This window comes from Aspergillus fischeri, genomic scaffold (assembly GCF_000149645.3).
Source record: "Aspergillus fischeri NRRL 181 1099437636259 genomic scaffold, whole genome shotgun sequence".
NCBI classification, from domain to species: Eukaryota; Fungi; Ascomycota; class Eurotiomycetes; order Eurotiales; family Aspergillaceae; genus Aspergillus; species Aspergillus fischeri.
In genome coordinates this window covers 352,644-369,595 of record NW_001509766.1, presented here as the reverse complement: position 1 = coordinate 369,595, position 16,952 = coordinate 352,644, and the positions used below count along the sequence as shown (strand labels likewise).

At 46.8% G+C, this 16,952-nt stretch overlaps 6 protein-coding genes and 2 non-coding genes across 8 annotated transcripts; 6 read left to right on the top strand and 2 right to left on the bottom strand.

Moving 5' to 3' along the window:
• Positions 1–948: 948 nt before the first annotated feature.
• Positions 949–4,971, top strand: NFIA_113130 (NACHT and Ankyrin domain protein; the record flags this gene model as incomplete). Its single annotated transcript, XM_001262679.1, has 7 exons — positions 949–1,376; positions 1,434–1,702; positions 1,757–1,781; positions 1,842–2,414; positions 2,465–4,265; positions 4,314–4,473; positions 4,523–4,971. The coding sequence occupies 7 exons, from the start codon at positions 949–951 to the stop codon at positions 4,969–4,971; spliced, it is 3,705 nt and encodes a 1,234-aa protein (XP_001262680.1).
• A 226-nt stretch (positions 4,972–5,197) lies between these two features.
• On the bottom strand, positions 5,198–5,800 carry NFIA_113120 (gamma-glutamylcyclotransferase family protein; the record flags this gene model as incomplete). Its single annotated transcript, XM_001262678.1, has 2 exons — positions 5,198–5,589; positions 5,620–5,800. The coding sequence occupies 2 exons, from the start codon at positions 5,798–5,800 to the stop codon at positions 5,198–5,200; spliced, it is 573 nt and encodes a 190-aa protein (XP_001262679.1).
• A 385-nt stretch (positions 5,801–6,185) lies between these two features.
• NFIA_113110 (uncharacterized protein) lies at positions 6,186–7,404 on the top strand (the record flags this gene model as incomplete). Its single annotated transcript, XM_001262677.1, has 2 exons — positions 6,186–6,304; positions 6,357–7,404. The coding sequence occupies 2 exons, from the start codon at positions 6,186–6,188 to the stop codon at positions 7,402–7,404; spliced, it is 1,167 nt and encodes a 388-aa protein (XP_001262678.1).
• A 1,653-nt stretch (positions 7,405–9,057) lies between these two features.
• On the top strand, positions 9,058–9,516 carry NFIA_113100 (uncharacterized protein; the record flags this gene model as incomplete). The annotated part of the gene is made up of 2 exons (XM_001262676.1): positions 9,058–9,130; positions 9,284–9,516. 2 exons carry the CDS (start codon positions 9,058–9,060, stop codon positions 9,514–9,516), a joined length of 306 nt encoding a protein of 101 aa, XP_001262677.1.
• A 56-nt stretch (positions 9,517–9,572) lies between these two features.
• Positions 9,573–10,034, top strand: NFIA_113090 (uncharacterized protein; the record flags this gene model as incomplete). The annotated part of the gene is made up of 2 exons (XM_001262675.1): positions 9,573–9,797; positions 9,852–10,034. The coding sequence occupies 2 exons, from the start codon at positions 9,573–9,575 to the stop codon at positions 10,032–10,034; spliced, it is 408 nt and encodes a 135-aa protein (XP_001262676.1).
• Positions 10,035–10,892: 858 nt separating this feature from the next.
• NFIA_113080 lies at positions 10,893–10,989 on the bottom strand. The gene has a single exon. It is a non-coding gene; the product is annotated as a tRNA-Ser (tRNA).
• A 348-nt stretch (positions 10,990–11,337) lies between these two features.
• Positions 11,338–11,464, top strand: NFIA_113070. Its single transcript has one exon. It is a non-coding gene; the product is annotated as a tRNA-Ser (tRNA).
• Positions 11,465–13,898: 2,434 nt separating this feature from the next.
• On the top strand, positions 13,899–15,062 carry NFIA_113060 (uncharacterized protein; the record flags this gene model as incomplete). Its single annotated transcript, XM_001262674.1, has 3 exons — positions 13,899–14,056; positions 14,115–14,229; positions 14,319–15,062. The coding sequence occupies 3 exons, from the start codon at positions 13,899–13,901 to the stop codon at positions 15,060–15,062; spliced, it is 1,017 nt and encodes a 338-aa protein (XP_001262675.1).
• Between the last annotated feature and the right edge of the window lie 1,890 nt (positions 15,063–16,952).

Genomic DNA, 16,952 nt, shown 5'->3' with positions numbered 1-16,952 from the left:
TCACTGCTTGCTATCACTGCACTATCACTAACAAAATATAGAGAATATACTAGTCTTAAATTACATTCTGTACACTACTAGCGTAAGTTCATCTGTTACATAGCCCCTTCAGCTGCTGTTGAGGATATCATAGTATTCTACAGGCTTTTGCAAGGTCTGTGTCATTACGATTGCTGTTAAGATGCTTTAAACTACTCCATAAGCTACCTCTTTTACGCCTGAATCCGTGGAATACAAACAGGCTGGATAGAGTATCGAAATCTTTCCTCTCTTATGGTGAACTGTTATATGAAAGAAACAGTTTACCTCTTTTATAGATATTGATAGAGTGCTAATGCCACTATCTGCACAAATATCAAATGGCATATTTACAAGGATATTAGATACCACCATGCTCAGACATATATTTTATTGGAGTGCCGTACCACTTGTGGGGTAACCCCCTATGATAGATTATAACTGTACCAGGTACCTCCCTAGAGCCCCTACATGGGATTCAGCATCGATACTATAGTATTCGATATTCCTGCTGTATCGATCTTGGTACCATAGAATTCCATATCCAGGTTATTTAGTGTTCCCTAATACGGCCGCAGAGGGCGTGAGTACTGTAATCATGGTCGAACTCCAATGGGCTCCTTTTGTACAAATACCAAGGGTCCTAAGAGAATGAAGCCAATGAAAATGTATGGCAAGGCTGACTGCAGCGCTAAGCCTCCACGGGCTGATATCTAAGGACTGCAGCCTGCTGCTCATCTACCTCATGTTCTTCATCTAACCCAAGTCTTCCCACAACTATGAAGTTTATTCCTCTTAATCACCCTTTCATCCTACATTCATCCAGGCACGTCCGCCGCAGAGTTGCCGTGCTCACGGAATAGGGAGGTTGTGGGATTGCGCTGGACCCCTCATCGATTCAGCCCCTCCAAGGGACATTTCCCACGCAAAATGAGCGACCCTCTGAGTATTACCGCGAGCGTCATAACGGTGCTTGAATTGGCAGCCACGGCGACTAACTACCTGAGAGGCATCAAAAATGGAGACACGGATCGAGTCAACCTCCGGGATGAGCTGAGAAGCACCACCTGCCTGCTCGAGATGCTCAGAGACCGTATCGAGGATGCGGAAGACGCAGCGACGACGTCGGGACCTGGCAGGCCGCTGTATATCAAGGCTCTTTATGGCCCGGATAGCCCTCTTGTTCAGTTCCAGCGCATCCTGGAGGACATCATCAAGCAGCTCAGCCCGCAGAGTAAGCTGCGGCAACGATCGTTACCTATGACATGGCCATTTACCAAGAAGGATACCGCGGAGAAGCTTTCTTGCTTGGAGCGCCTAAAGAGCCATTTCATTCTGGTCATGCAGAATGACCTCGCGTACGGCTCTTGCCCAACCACTTAATGGTTTGATGTATGCTAACCGCGTGGGTGTAGGCAGCTTACGCAGGCATCCTATGAGCTTGCACAAGCATCCCACGAGAGAATAGTAGATATGGGGCAGAAGGTTGATGAGACTCACTTGAAAGATCACGAAGATGAGACCCAGAGGATCATTCTCTGGTTCAGCACCCTCTCGTTTCGCGAGCAGCATATTGCGATACTGGAAAGTGTGCAGCCAGGAACTGGTCGATGGTTCACCAAACACGAGGCTCTTCGTGCCTGGCTGGACGGGAAGATTAGCATGCTCTGGTGCCCAGGCCTACGTGAGTACACATATCTTTCCAGTCGACGATGGGGTAGCTAACGCTTGTTCGTAGCTGGCGCTGGCAAAACGAGACTAATGCAAGCAACCGTTCCCCTTATACATCCGAGAAATTGAATGATAGCTAATGCATATACCAGGTCTATGGTTATCGATATCCTTGAGCATGACCAGTCCTCGAAGAACAGTCTCTACACGTATATCTACTGTAACTATAACAGCCGAAAAGAGCAGACTTCTGCTGCTTTGCTCTCAGGTCTGGTCCAGCAGGTCCTTCAACATCCCACAAGCGAGACGGTACCACCTGAAGTGTTGTCTCTCTATAACTCGCACAAGAAATACGGCACACGTCCCACTTTGAAAGAGTTAACTGATCTACTGGGGAAACTGACTTCAACATATGAGTCTTTGTTTGTTGTCATTGATGCTCTGGACGAATGTACCGAATCCGAGGAAGATGCCCTCCGGTTTCTGTCAACGGTACGCTCGATTGGCTCAAATGTCAGGATTCTGTGTAGTTCACGCTTCTCCACTACTTTCGAGGCATTTTTCGTTTCGACTAAGATGGTAGAGATATTTGCTCGGGATGAGGACATCAGGATGTTCCTGGACTCCGAGATAAGCCAACAACCCAGGCTCTCTAAGCATGTCCGTGCTGACCCGGACTTGAGAACGGAGATAATTGATTCCATCACTGGTGATTGCCAGGGAATGTAAGCAACAGCGTTATTCTGATATGGTCGAGGCTAATCCACTATTACAGGTTCCTCCTTGCCAAGCTGCACCTCGACTCTCTCTCGACCAAGATTAATCGAAAAGCAGTGCGATCCGCCCTACGTACTCTCCCTGTAACTTTGGACGACACATACTCGGAAGCCCTGCAAAGAATATATGACCAGCCAGCTGATACTGCCGAACTAGCGGAGACAGTACTGCTATGGATAATTTGTGCCCGGGAAACCCTGACAGTCATGCAGCTCCAGCATATGTACGCCACGCAAGAGCTAACGGGCGGTATGGCACTCGGAGACGACGATCTCCCAGATGCGGACATCTTGACTGGGGCGTGTAGCGGTCTCATCGCCGTCGATCACGAGTCGCAAGCCATCCATGCCATTCATTACACAGTCCATCAATACTTCGAACGGTCACATAGTCAAAGACTGATGGCCGCTAGGCTGAGTCTCACCAAAGTGAGCTTGGCCTATTTGGGTCTTCCGAACTTCTTATCTGGCTTTTGTGAAAGTGATGCGGCGATGCTGCAGCGTCTGACGGAATATCCCTTTTTGGAATATGCTGCCAAACATTGGGGGTCGGATATGAATCTCCTTGAGGCAGACGAGGTACTGCCGAGCCTCGACCGACTTTTCTCTAATCCAACGGTGTCTGAAACGATCCATCAAGCGTGGAGTGTTCCAACTGGTCGCTATCCCAACTGGAGTCAGGAATTTCCCCGTAAGTCCCCGGCTCTCGTCCTCGCCGCGGCTTTTGATCTCCCGGTGATTCTTCGACACATGATTGCAAATGGCCACAAAATCGAAGGCAAAGGGACCGACGGAGAGACTGCCCTTATCCGGGCTGCGACGTTTGGCCACGCGGAGAATGTACGGGTTCTCCTGGAGCTAGGAGCTGCAGTCAACGCTCAGGACTACATGGGTGAAAGTGCTCTGCAAAGAGCGGCTCGAAATGGTCACTCAAGCGTAATCCGTGTGCTATTAGATGGCGGCGCATGCGTGAACAACAAAGCATCGAATAATTTGACTCCGCTTATGTCTGCTGTATCAAGCGGGCATCTTGATGCGGTTCGCATGCTGGTTGAAGCGGGTGCAGAGTTGATGGTGGAGACAGAATGGGGGGATTCTGCCTTGAGTATGGCTCTACGAAGCGGACAGGAAGCTATCGCGACATTTCTTGCGGATTACGGTGCTCTCCTGCCTCGTGGAATGGCCGGGCGTCGTGCCTCCATTATTGCCTCCCGGAGAGGATTACAGCGCCTAGTGCGACGTCTAACGGTTGACTATGAGGCCATTGCTGGGAGGCCTTTACAGAGGCAATCGTCGAGGATTATGAGCGGACTACCTGAGAGTCCTGAAATACCGTGGCAACGACCATCGAATCTCCATACAGAAAGTCAGGAAAGAGATGAGATCTCATTCGCAGAACTCATGGAGCAATATGATATCCAGACTGGCTTTTATCAGCGATACAATATGATGGAGCAAATCGGGAAAGGACATTTTGCCACTGTATACCTCTGCTCCAACAGAGTGACTGGCGTATTATTTGCGGTCAAGATGTTCCATAGTCATCGGCCTCCCTCATCTTCGGATTTTGAGAGCTTACATTATGAGATTCAGTTGCTTCGCGAACTCCAGAAGCATTCTCATCCGAACCTCATGAGGATGGCTGATCTATTTGCAGACTTCGAGAAGAATAGGATCTGCCTCGTCATGGACCTCGGGAAGGAAGGGGACCTCTTTGACCTTATTGTCGCGAAGGAGAAGTTTACCGAGGCCGAAACACGAGTCATCTTTACTCAGTTGTTATCCGCTATCAAATTCCTCGTGAGTCCTTCATAACACGTTAAGAACTCAGAGTCTGATACATAGTAGCACGACCGTGGATGGGTCCACCGAGACGTCAAGCCCGAGAATATCCTTGTTATGGACAGGAACCTTACGATCCAGCTAAGCGATTTTGGGCTGGCAAAAAAGCTCCATACAGACTCAGGATTCGAAGAGTTGACATCGACTTTGTGTGGAACTCCAAGCTGTAGGCTACCTACTTCGTGTCACTTATTCGCATTTGCTGACCCATCTAGATGTGCCGCCGGAGGTTCTCCAGACGTCTCGCAGCCGTTCATACGGTTTTGGAGTGGACTTGTGGTCCTCCGGCGTTGTCTTGTACATCTGTTTGTGCGGGTTTCCTCCATTTTCTGACGACTTGTACACTGAAGAGAACCCATATACTCTCTCCCAACAGATCAAGATGGGTCAATATCATTATCCATCGCCTTACTGGGATTCCGTCGGAGATCCCGCTTTGGATCTCATTGATGCAATGCTGACCGTGGATGTGGACAAACGTGCGACGGCCGAGGAAAGCCTCGCTCATCCATGGATGTGCGAAGCAACTATATCACCAAATGGTGCTACAGATGCTAGTATGGCCCTTCCTCTGGACATCGGGACGATGCAGCTAATGCCGGATCAGGTCCTCGATAGCGAAGGGAGTGCGATAACAACTGGATTAGAGCCAGGCACCATTTGAAGCAAGACCTATCTTATGGCGGATGAGTATGGGAGATACGAGTTCTTTTTATCTACGATATAGCCTCTATCTCTTCTTATATGTAGCCAGTCTTAAGCTAGATTCCCATCGCACAATTTGGCTGCACCTCTAGCAGGCAGAAACCTCACCCATACTGTATTTTGACAAAGAGGTATACCAACATAGAATCATTAAACCCGAGAGGACAAAGGATAAGGTTCATCCTCTATTTCTCGCATTTAGCAGCCTCCAACTTATCCGCCGCAGCATGTCTCCCCATCCGTCTCAACCAGACCTTCAGGTCAAACTCGCCCTCGCTGAGTTCGCGCGGGTCACCAACATACTTGAATGTGTACCCCAGATCCTCAGACGGCTCCTTGCCATCTGTATATCTGATAAGACAATCCTCAGCACGATAGTTTCCCGTCTCATACGCAGCAAGTCTCTCAGCATCCAGCGTAGTACAGATATGATACGCTGCTCCTTCAACCACCGAATCTGGACTATCGAGCAAAGCTGGATATTGCCCCCACATTTTACATTCGTACCCAATAATATGTGCAGGCCGGAGTTTTGGTTCCTCAGGCAGCTCGAGAATCTCCGAGATCATTAACGGATCTGTTAATGTGCCGTAAAAGAAGTAGGGACCTGTGGGTGCAGCAAAGGGGTCGGTGTGTTCTGGCTTTATTGGGGGCTCGTAGAAATAATTTGGAGGCGCGCTCCTGAGCTTCAGAACGTAGGGAGATATCTTTGAGTGAGGATCCGATGGTGGAGGGGGCGGAGGGGGTGCAGGAGGGCTGTTCCTTTCTTCCAGGTTTGAACTGGCCATGGTCACTGTGGATGGAATGTTATGTGCAGTAGCAGGAGTTCATAGTATAAATGTTTTAATGTTGAGAAATGTACTTCTGTTCTGAAACTTATTCCTACTCGTGACCTGGTTTGCATTAATTAGGCGTAGTTATACTCTGTTGACAGGAATTCCAAAGTGGATTTTGATTTTCTGATTCATGATCAATCTCAGATGCTTTTAATAGAGCGCGCTACCCCTTTACTGCTTAGCTCAGGACCAATTGCTTGGTCTATTGGCCATGTTTCAGACCACTTTGGGGTTTATCAACTTGGCAGCTCTTGGCACTTTCAAACAACTATTATATCAACCAAGAACACCCTCCACAATATCACAATCGAAGAACAGGAACATCGGCAACGTATCCATGCAGTTCCTCCAAAGGAGGTTGGCCGCCCTCCTAGCGCTTACTTACAGTCTTATCCTCCCAGTAATAGCCAGCGGACAGGCCCAAGCGATTGGAATCGATTTCGGCCCCGAAGTCATGTCAGTACTCCCTGCCCCACTACCCATATCGCCAGTATCTTACTGATGGTAGAACGGCCGCATATGCGCACGCATCTGATAATGTCTCGATTATTGCCAAAATTATTCCCAGACAGAATGACACGTATGGTATCTACATGCGTCACCTTCGTCAGGAAGCCTACGTACAGAACAATGTAGCGGCCATGTATGGCGAGAAAGCTGGGCTGATCTCACGCCTTGCTGAAGCCGTGGCGGCGGGAGTGAAGCTGGCTGTTTCTAGGGTTCATGATCTGGTGCCACTATCTGTTCAACAAAGCATTTTCGGGTCAGAGGTTTTTCAAGCAGCGTCGGGAGTCATAAAGACCACATTTCATGCTATGATATCATTTCTCGGAGTCAACTACTACCCTTCGTCGTCAACAACGCCAACGTTAGGCGACATCAAGGCTGAGTTTGTTTCCGTCCTCACTGAGCTCAAAGCCCAAGCACAGAATAACCACGATATCGACATTGGATCCGCAACAGTCGCTATCCCCCAGTTTTTTAACAGCACTCTAGCCGGCCTCGTGTGGACAGCATGCTGGGAAGCCGAAATCAGCCTCCCGCGCGGACCGCAGGACCGGACAGTCCTCGCCACGTTCAATCAAAGCCAGGAGACCCAGATTGACAATCCCGACATCCGATACCTAGTTCTGGACCTGGGGGAATTCTACCTGGATTCACGAACGTATAATACTGACAAACGCGCCGGTATGAGAGAGGGATACCTCCCTATGGATCAGTGGGGCACTGAGTCGATTGACCGGTATTTGACCAGGCGGTTGGTTAAGGGCTCTGAAGCGCTGAGGTTTCAGATTTCCCTCGGAGCGCGAGAGAGCGATCTTTGGGAGCGGGTGAAGCAGGCTCGTTTGATAAAGCGGAACCACGCAGAGAACCAGACCAGCGAAAATTACAAATATCAGGATGAATGGCCGCTTGATTTAAGCGGTTGGGGGTATCAGGAGTTTGAGGAGGTCAAGGCCGTGCTTACGTGGAAGGATATTCGTGTTGTTGAGAAAAATTACGTGGAGAGCCTGGCAGACAACATCGTGGCTCATTTGACTGCATTGAGAGGCTAGTATCTTCTTCTCCCGATAGCTATATAGGGTCTCACTGACGGCAATAGAATACCACCTGGATGAGACGCACAAGGACGATGGAATCCCACAAAGGATCGATAAGCTGGTTATTTTGACTGCCGGCCACGATGGTCACCTGGTCAAGACAGCAGTTCAGCAAGCTCTTGGAGATCAAATTGATATCATCGGAGGGACAGTGCATGATTCTGGGCTGGCTGCTATTGGCGCAGCGCGTTCTGCATTGGGAGAGATACAAAAGCAAGTATGGACAAAGTACCAGGGATGGATACAACACGACGAGATATGACAATGATACTATTCTGTTCAAATGGTTTTCTGCTTGTTAGAAATATCATAGATTATATTATTCTAATCGTATTCCTAGACGCCGGTTGGAACTCCAATCCCTGCTCAGTTACCCATCTCGGATGATACAGCGTGGACTTCCCTCTCATTATGCCTTTCCTATATCCAACGGATCACTGTTACCGTCTGTGAGATCAATTTGTATACTTATCTACTCTATTACAATTTGGATTATGAATACTGGGGTATATAGATCATCTAGATAGTCACTTATTTGACCATGAACAAGGGTTAGCCTTCAGTGGGCGATATTACACGACAGATCTTCTGCATTCAGCAAGGCCCTCGATCTTGGATTCCGTAGAGTGCTTGGTTTGCCACATCTCATACAGTTTTGTCCAGAGTCTGGTGCTGGAGCACGGACAATAACAGCCTGGATCTGGGAATTCATGCTGCCAGATAATGGCACGAGGTTTCCTGAAGATTGTATTATACATTGTGGACTACAGAGTAAGTCTAGGTGATAACAGAAAGGCCACAGTTATGCATGGCTTTTGCACCAGAAACTATAGCGGCTTAGCTATTTAGAGGTGATATAAGTCATTGCTTTAAGATTTTAATTAAGCACCATAGCACATAGGTGAGGATTCTATCTAACTTATAAGACTATGCAACACCTTTGCATATATTATAATACATTATCTAGAGACAGATTGCTTCAATTACAGCAGAATTCCTAACACTAGTCATAGTAATATTTATGTCCTTGTGACAGCTGTGATCCACCCTTTACAAGAGAAGCTAAAAAATAGTTAGATACTAAAGCATGAGGAAGTTTATTTCTTCTTAAAATTAGACAGTGTGTTTTATGTCAGGGTACAGGGGAAGCACACTACTTAACCAGCAAGTCTTATTAAGTTATTATCCATGCATTCAATACCCCACAATCTTTGACAAAGACTGTATTTGAGCTAGAAAAAAAAGTATCAGGCCTATCTATGGGACTGTTATACAGCTTTAGTGCCAGGCAAACTAGTTTCTGTCTTTTTGATACATAAGCACTGATTGTGCATACCTCCTTGCCAACTTCCTGGATCTCCTATTGATGGCACCCCGGTAAAAACTTTTGATTATGGTGATACATATGCACTAATTTAACTAGTCACAATGGGCAAGAAATAGCATGCCAAACCAGTATAACTGGAGGAAGCGACATGGTCATAAGCCCATGCGGATTCAGCCTCACCTTTTCTATACCTACGAGCTAAGCACGTGATTTACGCGCTGGCAAATCGCACAAGACTGAAACATGCGAAACGATGGAGGGAACCCCTCCTCCCTACTGCTATGCCTCAGGATGAGGCCATGCTGCTTGACAACCTCCTGACGAAGCGGTGCTACTCCGAGGACCCCGTTTTTAGTCCTATCTCAGAGGCGATCGCCCTGTAGCCTGTGTTTACCACGTTGGTATAGCGAAGAAGATCCTTACTGAAAAGGCGCCAGGAGAAAATTGCTATGGAAAGGACAACTGAGGGACGCCGATACAACAGAGAAGGCGTTTTTTCAGTAACAGATGGAACTCAAAAGAAGCGCCGTGGGTACAATGGATCTCCGATCCCGTCTACAAACGAGTACTGTGCGAATCCATGGACCTACCATAATTACACTGTCGGTGTGGTGTGCGCCAGGGGTATTAAGATGAGCGCTGTCCGCTACATGCTTGACGACGAACATCCTCGTTTGCCCACCAAGCAAGGCGACACACGCATATATGTCCTCGGCGAACTAGTGGTCACAATGTCGTGATTGCCTGTCTTCCAGTTACCCAAGGGAAAGGAGCCGCGGCAATCGTCGCTAACAATATGCAACGCACGTTCCCATCAATCAAATGGCGACTTCTGGTGGGCATTGGAGGTGGTGTGCCAAGCCCAAAACACGACATCCGCGTCGGTGATATTGTTGTGAGTATGCCCGAGGGTCCATTTAGTAGGGTAGTTCAATATGACCTAGGAAATGATGTAGATGATGGGTTCACCCTTGCAGGATTCCTCTGGCCACCCCCTCCCATCTTGAGGAGTGCAGTGGAGGTGATGCGATCCGACCACCTGAGGAAATCGACAAAGTGAACACCTTTCTGTCAGAAAATGTGCAAAAATGGCCATGCCTCGCAGATTACCGACGGCCGTCAGCAGGTTCGGACGTTCTCTTCCGACCGGATTATCCTCATGTACCTGGTCAGGCCACATGTAGGAGATGTGAAAGGGCTCAAATTGTGGATCGACCTGCACGTGGCTCTGATAATCCTAAGATTCATTATGGATTAATTGCGTCCGGGGACCGAGCACTGAGGAGCGCTGTGAAGCGAAACAAGACTGGTCGAGACTTAGGCGACATCCTCTGCTTTGAATGAGTACATTTTGCTTCTCTGCTGGAAGGTAACTCTATCCTAGAACTCGCTTCAATGACATCTCCCAACATGAGTGTGAAGGAGGCAATGAGTGATTGACTTAAGAATACATCAAATCCATTACGTATATGGACATTGAGACTATCAATTATATATGTCCTTGACCTTGACGACCTTAATGATTCATGTGTCCCAGTATGTGGGAATCCTTTGCTTGCGTTTTTATTCGGGGAATTGTGTATATATATTCTCACACCCGACATGCTAGTCCACATATTCCTAACCAAGTGAAAATCAATGGAGTATAAATAAAATCCAATGTTGCATTTATCTAGTTATGCTTGTATTAGTTGCACAAGAGAAAAAGCACTTCAGCATCCAGTGTTATGCCACATGGTACCTGCATCTGTCAAGGCGATTAACAATTTTGTTGGCCTTAGAATCGTCTCGTCTACCACATTCCAACCACTCGGCCACCTTGCCTGTTGCAGAGTGAGAGTATAATTTTCAGATTAGATTAAGGACGATTGTCAAAAACTAACAAAAACATCGACAAAGGCCGGATTCGACGACGATCCCTCGGGAATCAGCTATAGAGTTTGTTCAAATTCAAAACTGACGCCTTAACCACTCGGCCCTTGCCTGTTGTAGATAAGAGTCTGAATTTAACGTTGAATTACCAGAAAGATTGCCGAGGAGCGGCCACTTGGCGCACGATCCGCGAAGCAATTACCACTAATGGTAGATTGGGTTCGAGGGGCCATCCAAAAAAAACCGACAAGGACCGGATTCGAACCGGCGATCCCTAGGGAATCAGCTAATTGAGCTTGCCCAATTCGAAACTGACGCCTTAACCACTCGGCCACCTTGCCAGCTGTTGATTTGTTTTCAAGCTACTGTGATATGTAGAAAAGGAGCCCGGAAAAATTTTTTTTTTTAAAAAATTTCCCTCCGGTAGAAGGGTTGGATTTGACCCGAATTTATACAACATGGAGGATAAGACTGACAGCTTGTTAGTGGCCTTGACTCAGCGTGTGATCAAATGTATTTCTTTCTGGACTCTAACCCGCAGGTATTTGATCCTTAGATGATGAGACATGGCCATAATCTACGAAGGACTGGCGCGAGTTTGGGCTACATTCCATCCTTCTACTACGTAGTGGAGGCGAATCTGTTCTCAATCAGGACAAAAGACATTAGGTTTTGATGTTTCACTAACAGGCAAGGTGGCCGAGTGGTTAAGGCGTTTGATTCGAATTGGGTGTTGTAAAGGCCGATGCCGGTCTGGTCATCATCCCCGAATATCAAATTCATTCGTGAGCCGGGGTTCAAATCCCCGCCTTGTCGGGTTCTCATATCTTCTTTTCTTTTTTCCTTTTTCCTTTTGTTGGGAGGACTCCTTCGTATTTGGCAATACAAATGTTTTGAATCGGAAATCATCTGTCGTCCTCGTTATGATCTCCTGAGAGTCGCGCCGTTGTCGTTTGGATCGAATTCCTTCCCTTCCTTTTCACTTTTACTCCATTTAAATGGCCTCTTGTGGAATGTAAATTCGTTGAATCCTGCCCTTCAGTATTTTTGCCCCTTTTGAGGGCCTTCCTCAAAGGATAAGTAGATACCTCACTGCCCTAAATTACCTTAAGGATACTAGTACGCGTGTTTAGTACGCCCTCGGAGTAACTCAATATTTTGCCCCTCATATATAATATTCAGATTTGCTATTACCTGACAAATTAAGCTCAATAATTCGCAATTGCTGCAAGGCGGCCGAGTAATGCCCGCTCTGCCAATATAGTGACCTCCATGTTGAATCGTGTCGCCGGACTAAAGAATCGTAGAATAGGGAGAGGAGATTTGAATGGTCGCCTTAACCTGAAGGTGTTGAAATTTGTTCACTCTCAACAATGGTTGTCCGACATTGTCGACCTGTGATTGTCGCAATCAGAGCAGGGAATGTTCCTCTATGGGGGTGGCATTGTTTTGTAGCTTTGCCTTGTCCAATGCTTGCGTGCTCAAATCCAGAGCTAAATTCAACTCCTGTCAATCCATCTCTCAACAAAGAAGCAGCATACATGCTGTATCACCATCATTATAATGTGAGAATCTCATGTGATATGTTGTAGACCCTTAAATACTTTTAGCATTTAGTGTTGATATCTACTGAAGAGAAAGCAACAAGACTATTTGGCTTGATTAATCTTGCCAACTAACTGACAACCAACAATGCTGACAAGAGTAGAAGCATAACTCTTACATTCCAACATAAAACTCTCCGTGGTTTTCTTTGACAAAACTTAAGGATGGGCTAGGTACTAGTCATTATAAAAATACCAGAAGTCCGCATCTGGATTGCAGCTATAGTCTGTTGTACTAGCCGTGTATGCAATAGATATCACAGTGGCACATTTCAATTCAGACTAACAATCAACTAGCTATGTCAAAGAAGTAGCTGATAAATGCTTGTTACTCACTCAAACTATATACATGATTCATGACCATTTCCCCATTCAATGAGAGGCTCTGGCTTTCGCTGCAGGCACGAGCTGATTAGTGGTGGTAGGGACTGAAAGATTGAGAGAGAAGAAAAAAGGAAAAACAACATACAAACAAATGATCTGCATCAGCAACAAGTATGTAATCTCTCGGTAGGTCTTAGTATGTGGGCTACATACTTGGATGTTTCGGGAAGCTACAGGTGTTAAGAGACATAGTGATGTGGTAGATGCATGTGGAATTCCGGGCATCTGCAACCTCAAGGAAACATGGTTTGTGATTCTTCTAATAAATTAAGACTGCGTGTGGCATCTAGTCGCAGAGTGATATCATAAGGTCGTCTTGTGTATGGCTTTTAGCACTATTGACATGGCATACACACGGAGAGAAATAGACTGAGAGGGAGAATAACAACAACAGCTTCCAGTGTCTAGGGAGACAAGGCTCATGCTTAGACATCTTGATAAGTAAAACATCTGCCATTGGGCATGTTGGACTATGTTTGCTCCTCACAGAAGATCTAGACATAGCCAGCTCTTAGAATTGACCAATGATAATTAGATACTGTATGGCTGCAAGTATCCTATAGGACTACCAGGATCCTCCTACAGATTCTATTAGTCAGTGTAGTCTGCCCTAAAGCCTGAACCTTCTCTAGGACCTGCTACATAAGAGTTCTTGCGTTCCTTCATCCTCCTTTTCCCTCCTACATGTACAACAATAGTGTCATCTTAACTGAACGACTTAATGCAATCTAAGTCATCAAAATGTTCAACCCAGATCCCCCTGCCTGCGAAGGATGTGGTGCTATGGGACCGCATATTACTTTGAGATGTCCATACCGTCCTTGCGCGTACTGTTGTAAGGAGGGACACATCATAGATAAGTGCCCTACCTGTCCTGTCTGTCAAATCTGCCATCAGAAAGGCCATAAATCCGAATGCACCGAGAGAAAGTATCAGTATCAGGAAATAGTTGAAAACCCTACACCCCACAGACATCGAGGTGCAAGGTCCATATTTTCAGCAAATCCTCAACCTCGTGAGCCTCAGAGCTCAAAGACAGGCATTCGAACTTCTACGCCGCAGAAAACCCCGTCACAGCCAGCGGATTTTTCAACTAAGTATAGACTGCCGACGTCCGATTCACGAGCCCCAGTGGGACAGGAAGACCAATCGGTAAGGCTACCATAATTCATCTTTAGTATGATGCTAAGAATTTTCAGAACGCCTACCTCGTCACACCGGAAATCAAATTCTCAGGTCTCAAACTAGCACTCAGTATCGTCATGGACCATCTGTTGAGGCAAGCCGATGAGAATATGAGGCACGTCCCGTACCGAAGTATCATCAATTCTGTGGGAAAAGAGGATCTTATCGAAGTACTCTTCAATGGTATCTGTCCAGAAATCAGGAAACTGGAAGGGAAGAAGATAACCGTTAAAGAGTATGTACCCCCACTATTATAGCATAGGTTGATCTTACGAAGGATCTGACCTGATTAGACTCGAAACCGTTCGTGAGGAGCAGCTCAGTGATGGAGCGGGCCCGTGGCGTACCAACAGTGGCTATCTAGATTTTATCCTAGACAACCGAAACGAACAATACTGGCGCGCTTATGTTGGTCAGTCCAACAATCCTATGCTGAGGATAAGCCAAATACCCTTCTCAATGTGATTAAGACGACTGACGACGCACTATTCGAACAGGTAAATCCTCTCGACAAATTCGTTTCTGATGGCCCACAGGAAGAAGTTTCCATCAAAGCTGCCAAAGGAGCCACAGTTAAGCAAGCGTTGCAAGCCGAGATGGACCTCGACGAAGACACTGATGTCACTCCCGACGAGATTGTAACTGATGACCCCAATGGTTACCTCAAGGTGACTGAGGAGCAATTGGAAGAAGCAGTAAATGCTATCAACAAAGTCCTGTCTGATGATCCACAAGGAGACACCACCATCAAAGCTGCGAAAGAAGCCAAGGTCAAGCAAGTGCTGCAAGTAGAGACGAATCTCACTAAAGACCCAGATGCCGTCCTTGAAATGGACGAGGAGACTTTAGAAAAGGCTAGGGATATCTCCTACAGTGTTCTATTTCAGAGTCTCTCTCAAAAGCGTTCTCCTGAAGATGCCGTACTCATTCCAAGATACAAAACAAGGATGGAACTACTCAACAGCGGCCGCTTTTATAAGGGCTGCAAAAGACCAGGGGATACGGTTACTGCTGAGTTGCCCATGTATGTTATTGCAGCTATTAAAGTTCCGCCTGATCAGCTGGATGCAAAACACAATCTGCGAGTTCGGGCGGAGCTCAAGCCGCCCGGTGAAAGACACCCCAATCGCTGGGCCACACAGGCTCGAGATAGTGATCCAGGTGCCCGTCTCGGCATCACTGTGACTAGAGAAGAAGGCGATCGGAAGATCACAACCTACGCTACCAACAATGGCTATTAGGCCCCATACAAAGCCAACACATTTATGGATTAGCTGACTGGCATAGAGTACATATGTATCACCTGAGAGCTAAGGAGATACCTCTATTTCCAGCTGTTAATACAAAAGAACTTACCTAAGGAATTATAATTCTTTATTAATGGAGGTTATACTGACGATAACAGGTCTCCAATCAAGAATCCAGCGAAAAATAAGAAAGCGGCTGGTGTAGCCTTAAACCAACACCTACCACAGGCAATAAGTTCTCTACTCAGTTATGATCAAGAAACTCCGGACCCCCAGGGCGAGGATAGTGAAGAGGATCTCGAGATGTAATGCAATCTCCCAATATGCGGTCACCTGTTATGCTAAAACATATGGTGCGGCGGCTTTTATCCCTCAGCCTGCTGAATGAGAGGATGCTTCCATGATCCTGCTTTCTCGGTCTCTGAGGCTATGTTAGTTTGTTTGTCCCTTTCTGCCATGACAGAATCAAATTTTCATCTACCGTCATTTGCAACAGGCCTCAGGCTCAAAAATATTCTGTCTTCTAGCTGAGCTCTCCTGATGGACAATGTGCGTGGCCTGACTGGTCCCTTGATACTCAGGGTGAACTGGTAGAAGCCACTAAATGCTACCAAGCCTATCATTGGCCATCCTCCTCCAGACGCGAGGCCAGGACGGTATAACTGGGTAAATATATGGTGGATGGGGGTCAGGTCAGGTGTTTTTATTCGCCGTCCCAGCCCATCATAATCAGTGGATATGCGGGAACCGCCCCAGCGCTTATGAGCGGTAAGGGACTGGGGTTCTCCGTAGAACTGAATGAATCAAGTATTATCCGTGCCTCGTCGCTCCAGTTTCAAACATACATAGCTGCTCTTTCATGACCCGATGATTCAGAGAAAGCGAGGTCTCCGCCGGTGACATATACAAAATTGTGTCTCAAACTACATATATGGATTGGACCTACCTCGGGAGCGTATCGAAATATAATTCCACTAGGCTAAAAAGGTGTCCGGACATGATTCATCAGTCTAGGGTCTTATATTTTTCAACAGAGCGTATAGTCTGATGATCTGAGCTAGCCTTGGAAGAAATTCTGGGTGTTGGAGAGTCAAAGAGAACAAAGGAGGCTTTAGGACTCCCTAATCGATTGCTGCCTCCGCAAGGATGATGCCACCTGCTTGAAGGTTCGGATTCTGTTCTCTTCGACAATGTAACCTTGTTTTATTTCGTCATGACTTGAGGTGTTGGCTAGAGTATCGATTCCAAGGCTATTGATTTTCAACTAGCAGGTCAGTAAGTATAATATGACACCGCGTAATGGACTCCAGATCCCAGAGATGCTTGTTAATTCAGCCATCATGCTCCCTGGAGAAGCAGGTCGTTGGACAATGGACCTCAACACACTGTAAGGTGGAGATCGATGGCCGGAACGAGTCGTTCTCTCAGCAGATGGTGGCTTCGACTGGTGCGCAGTAACCCCGACAAGATGTCAAGTAAGGTCCTCGTACATGACGGACTGGGAATTGGACCTTCATGAGAGGTTCGATGTCAACAGACAGAACCCTGCTTGAGCAGCTGGAGATCCCTCTTGCAGGCTATCTCCACCCAGACCAGGGATAAATACGAGTAGTACTGGAACGAACAGGATTCTCCAGAAAGTCCATTAAGTCAATATATTACCGCAATAATTAACTAAACATAGTAACCTACTGCTCGGTCCTCGCATGAGTCCCGGGCAGGGGTTGCTCCTACAAAAGAAAAGCTCTGGGACGAACTCGCCTGATATCTCAGCCATGGTGACAGCTCTATAATTGTATTACAGAGAAGAGACTGCCAACTTCAAACAGGGAGAAACAAGCACTAAAATGGGAAGACCTCAGTGGAGCGAAACACAAGTAGTAA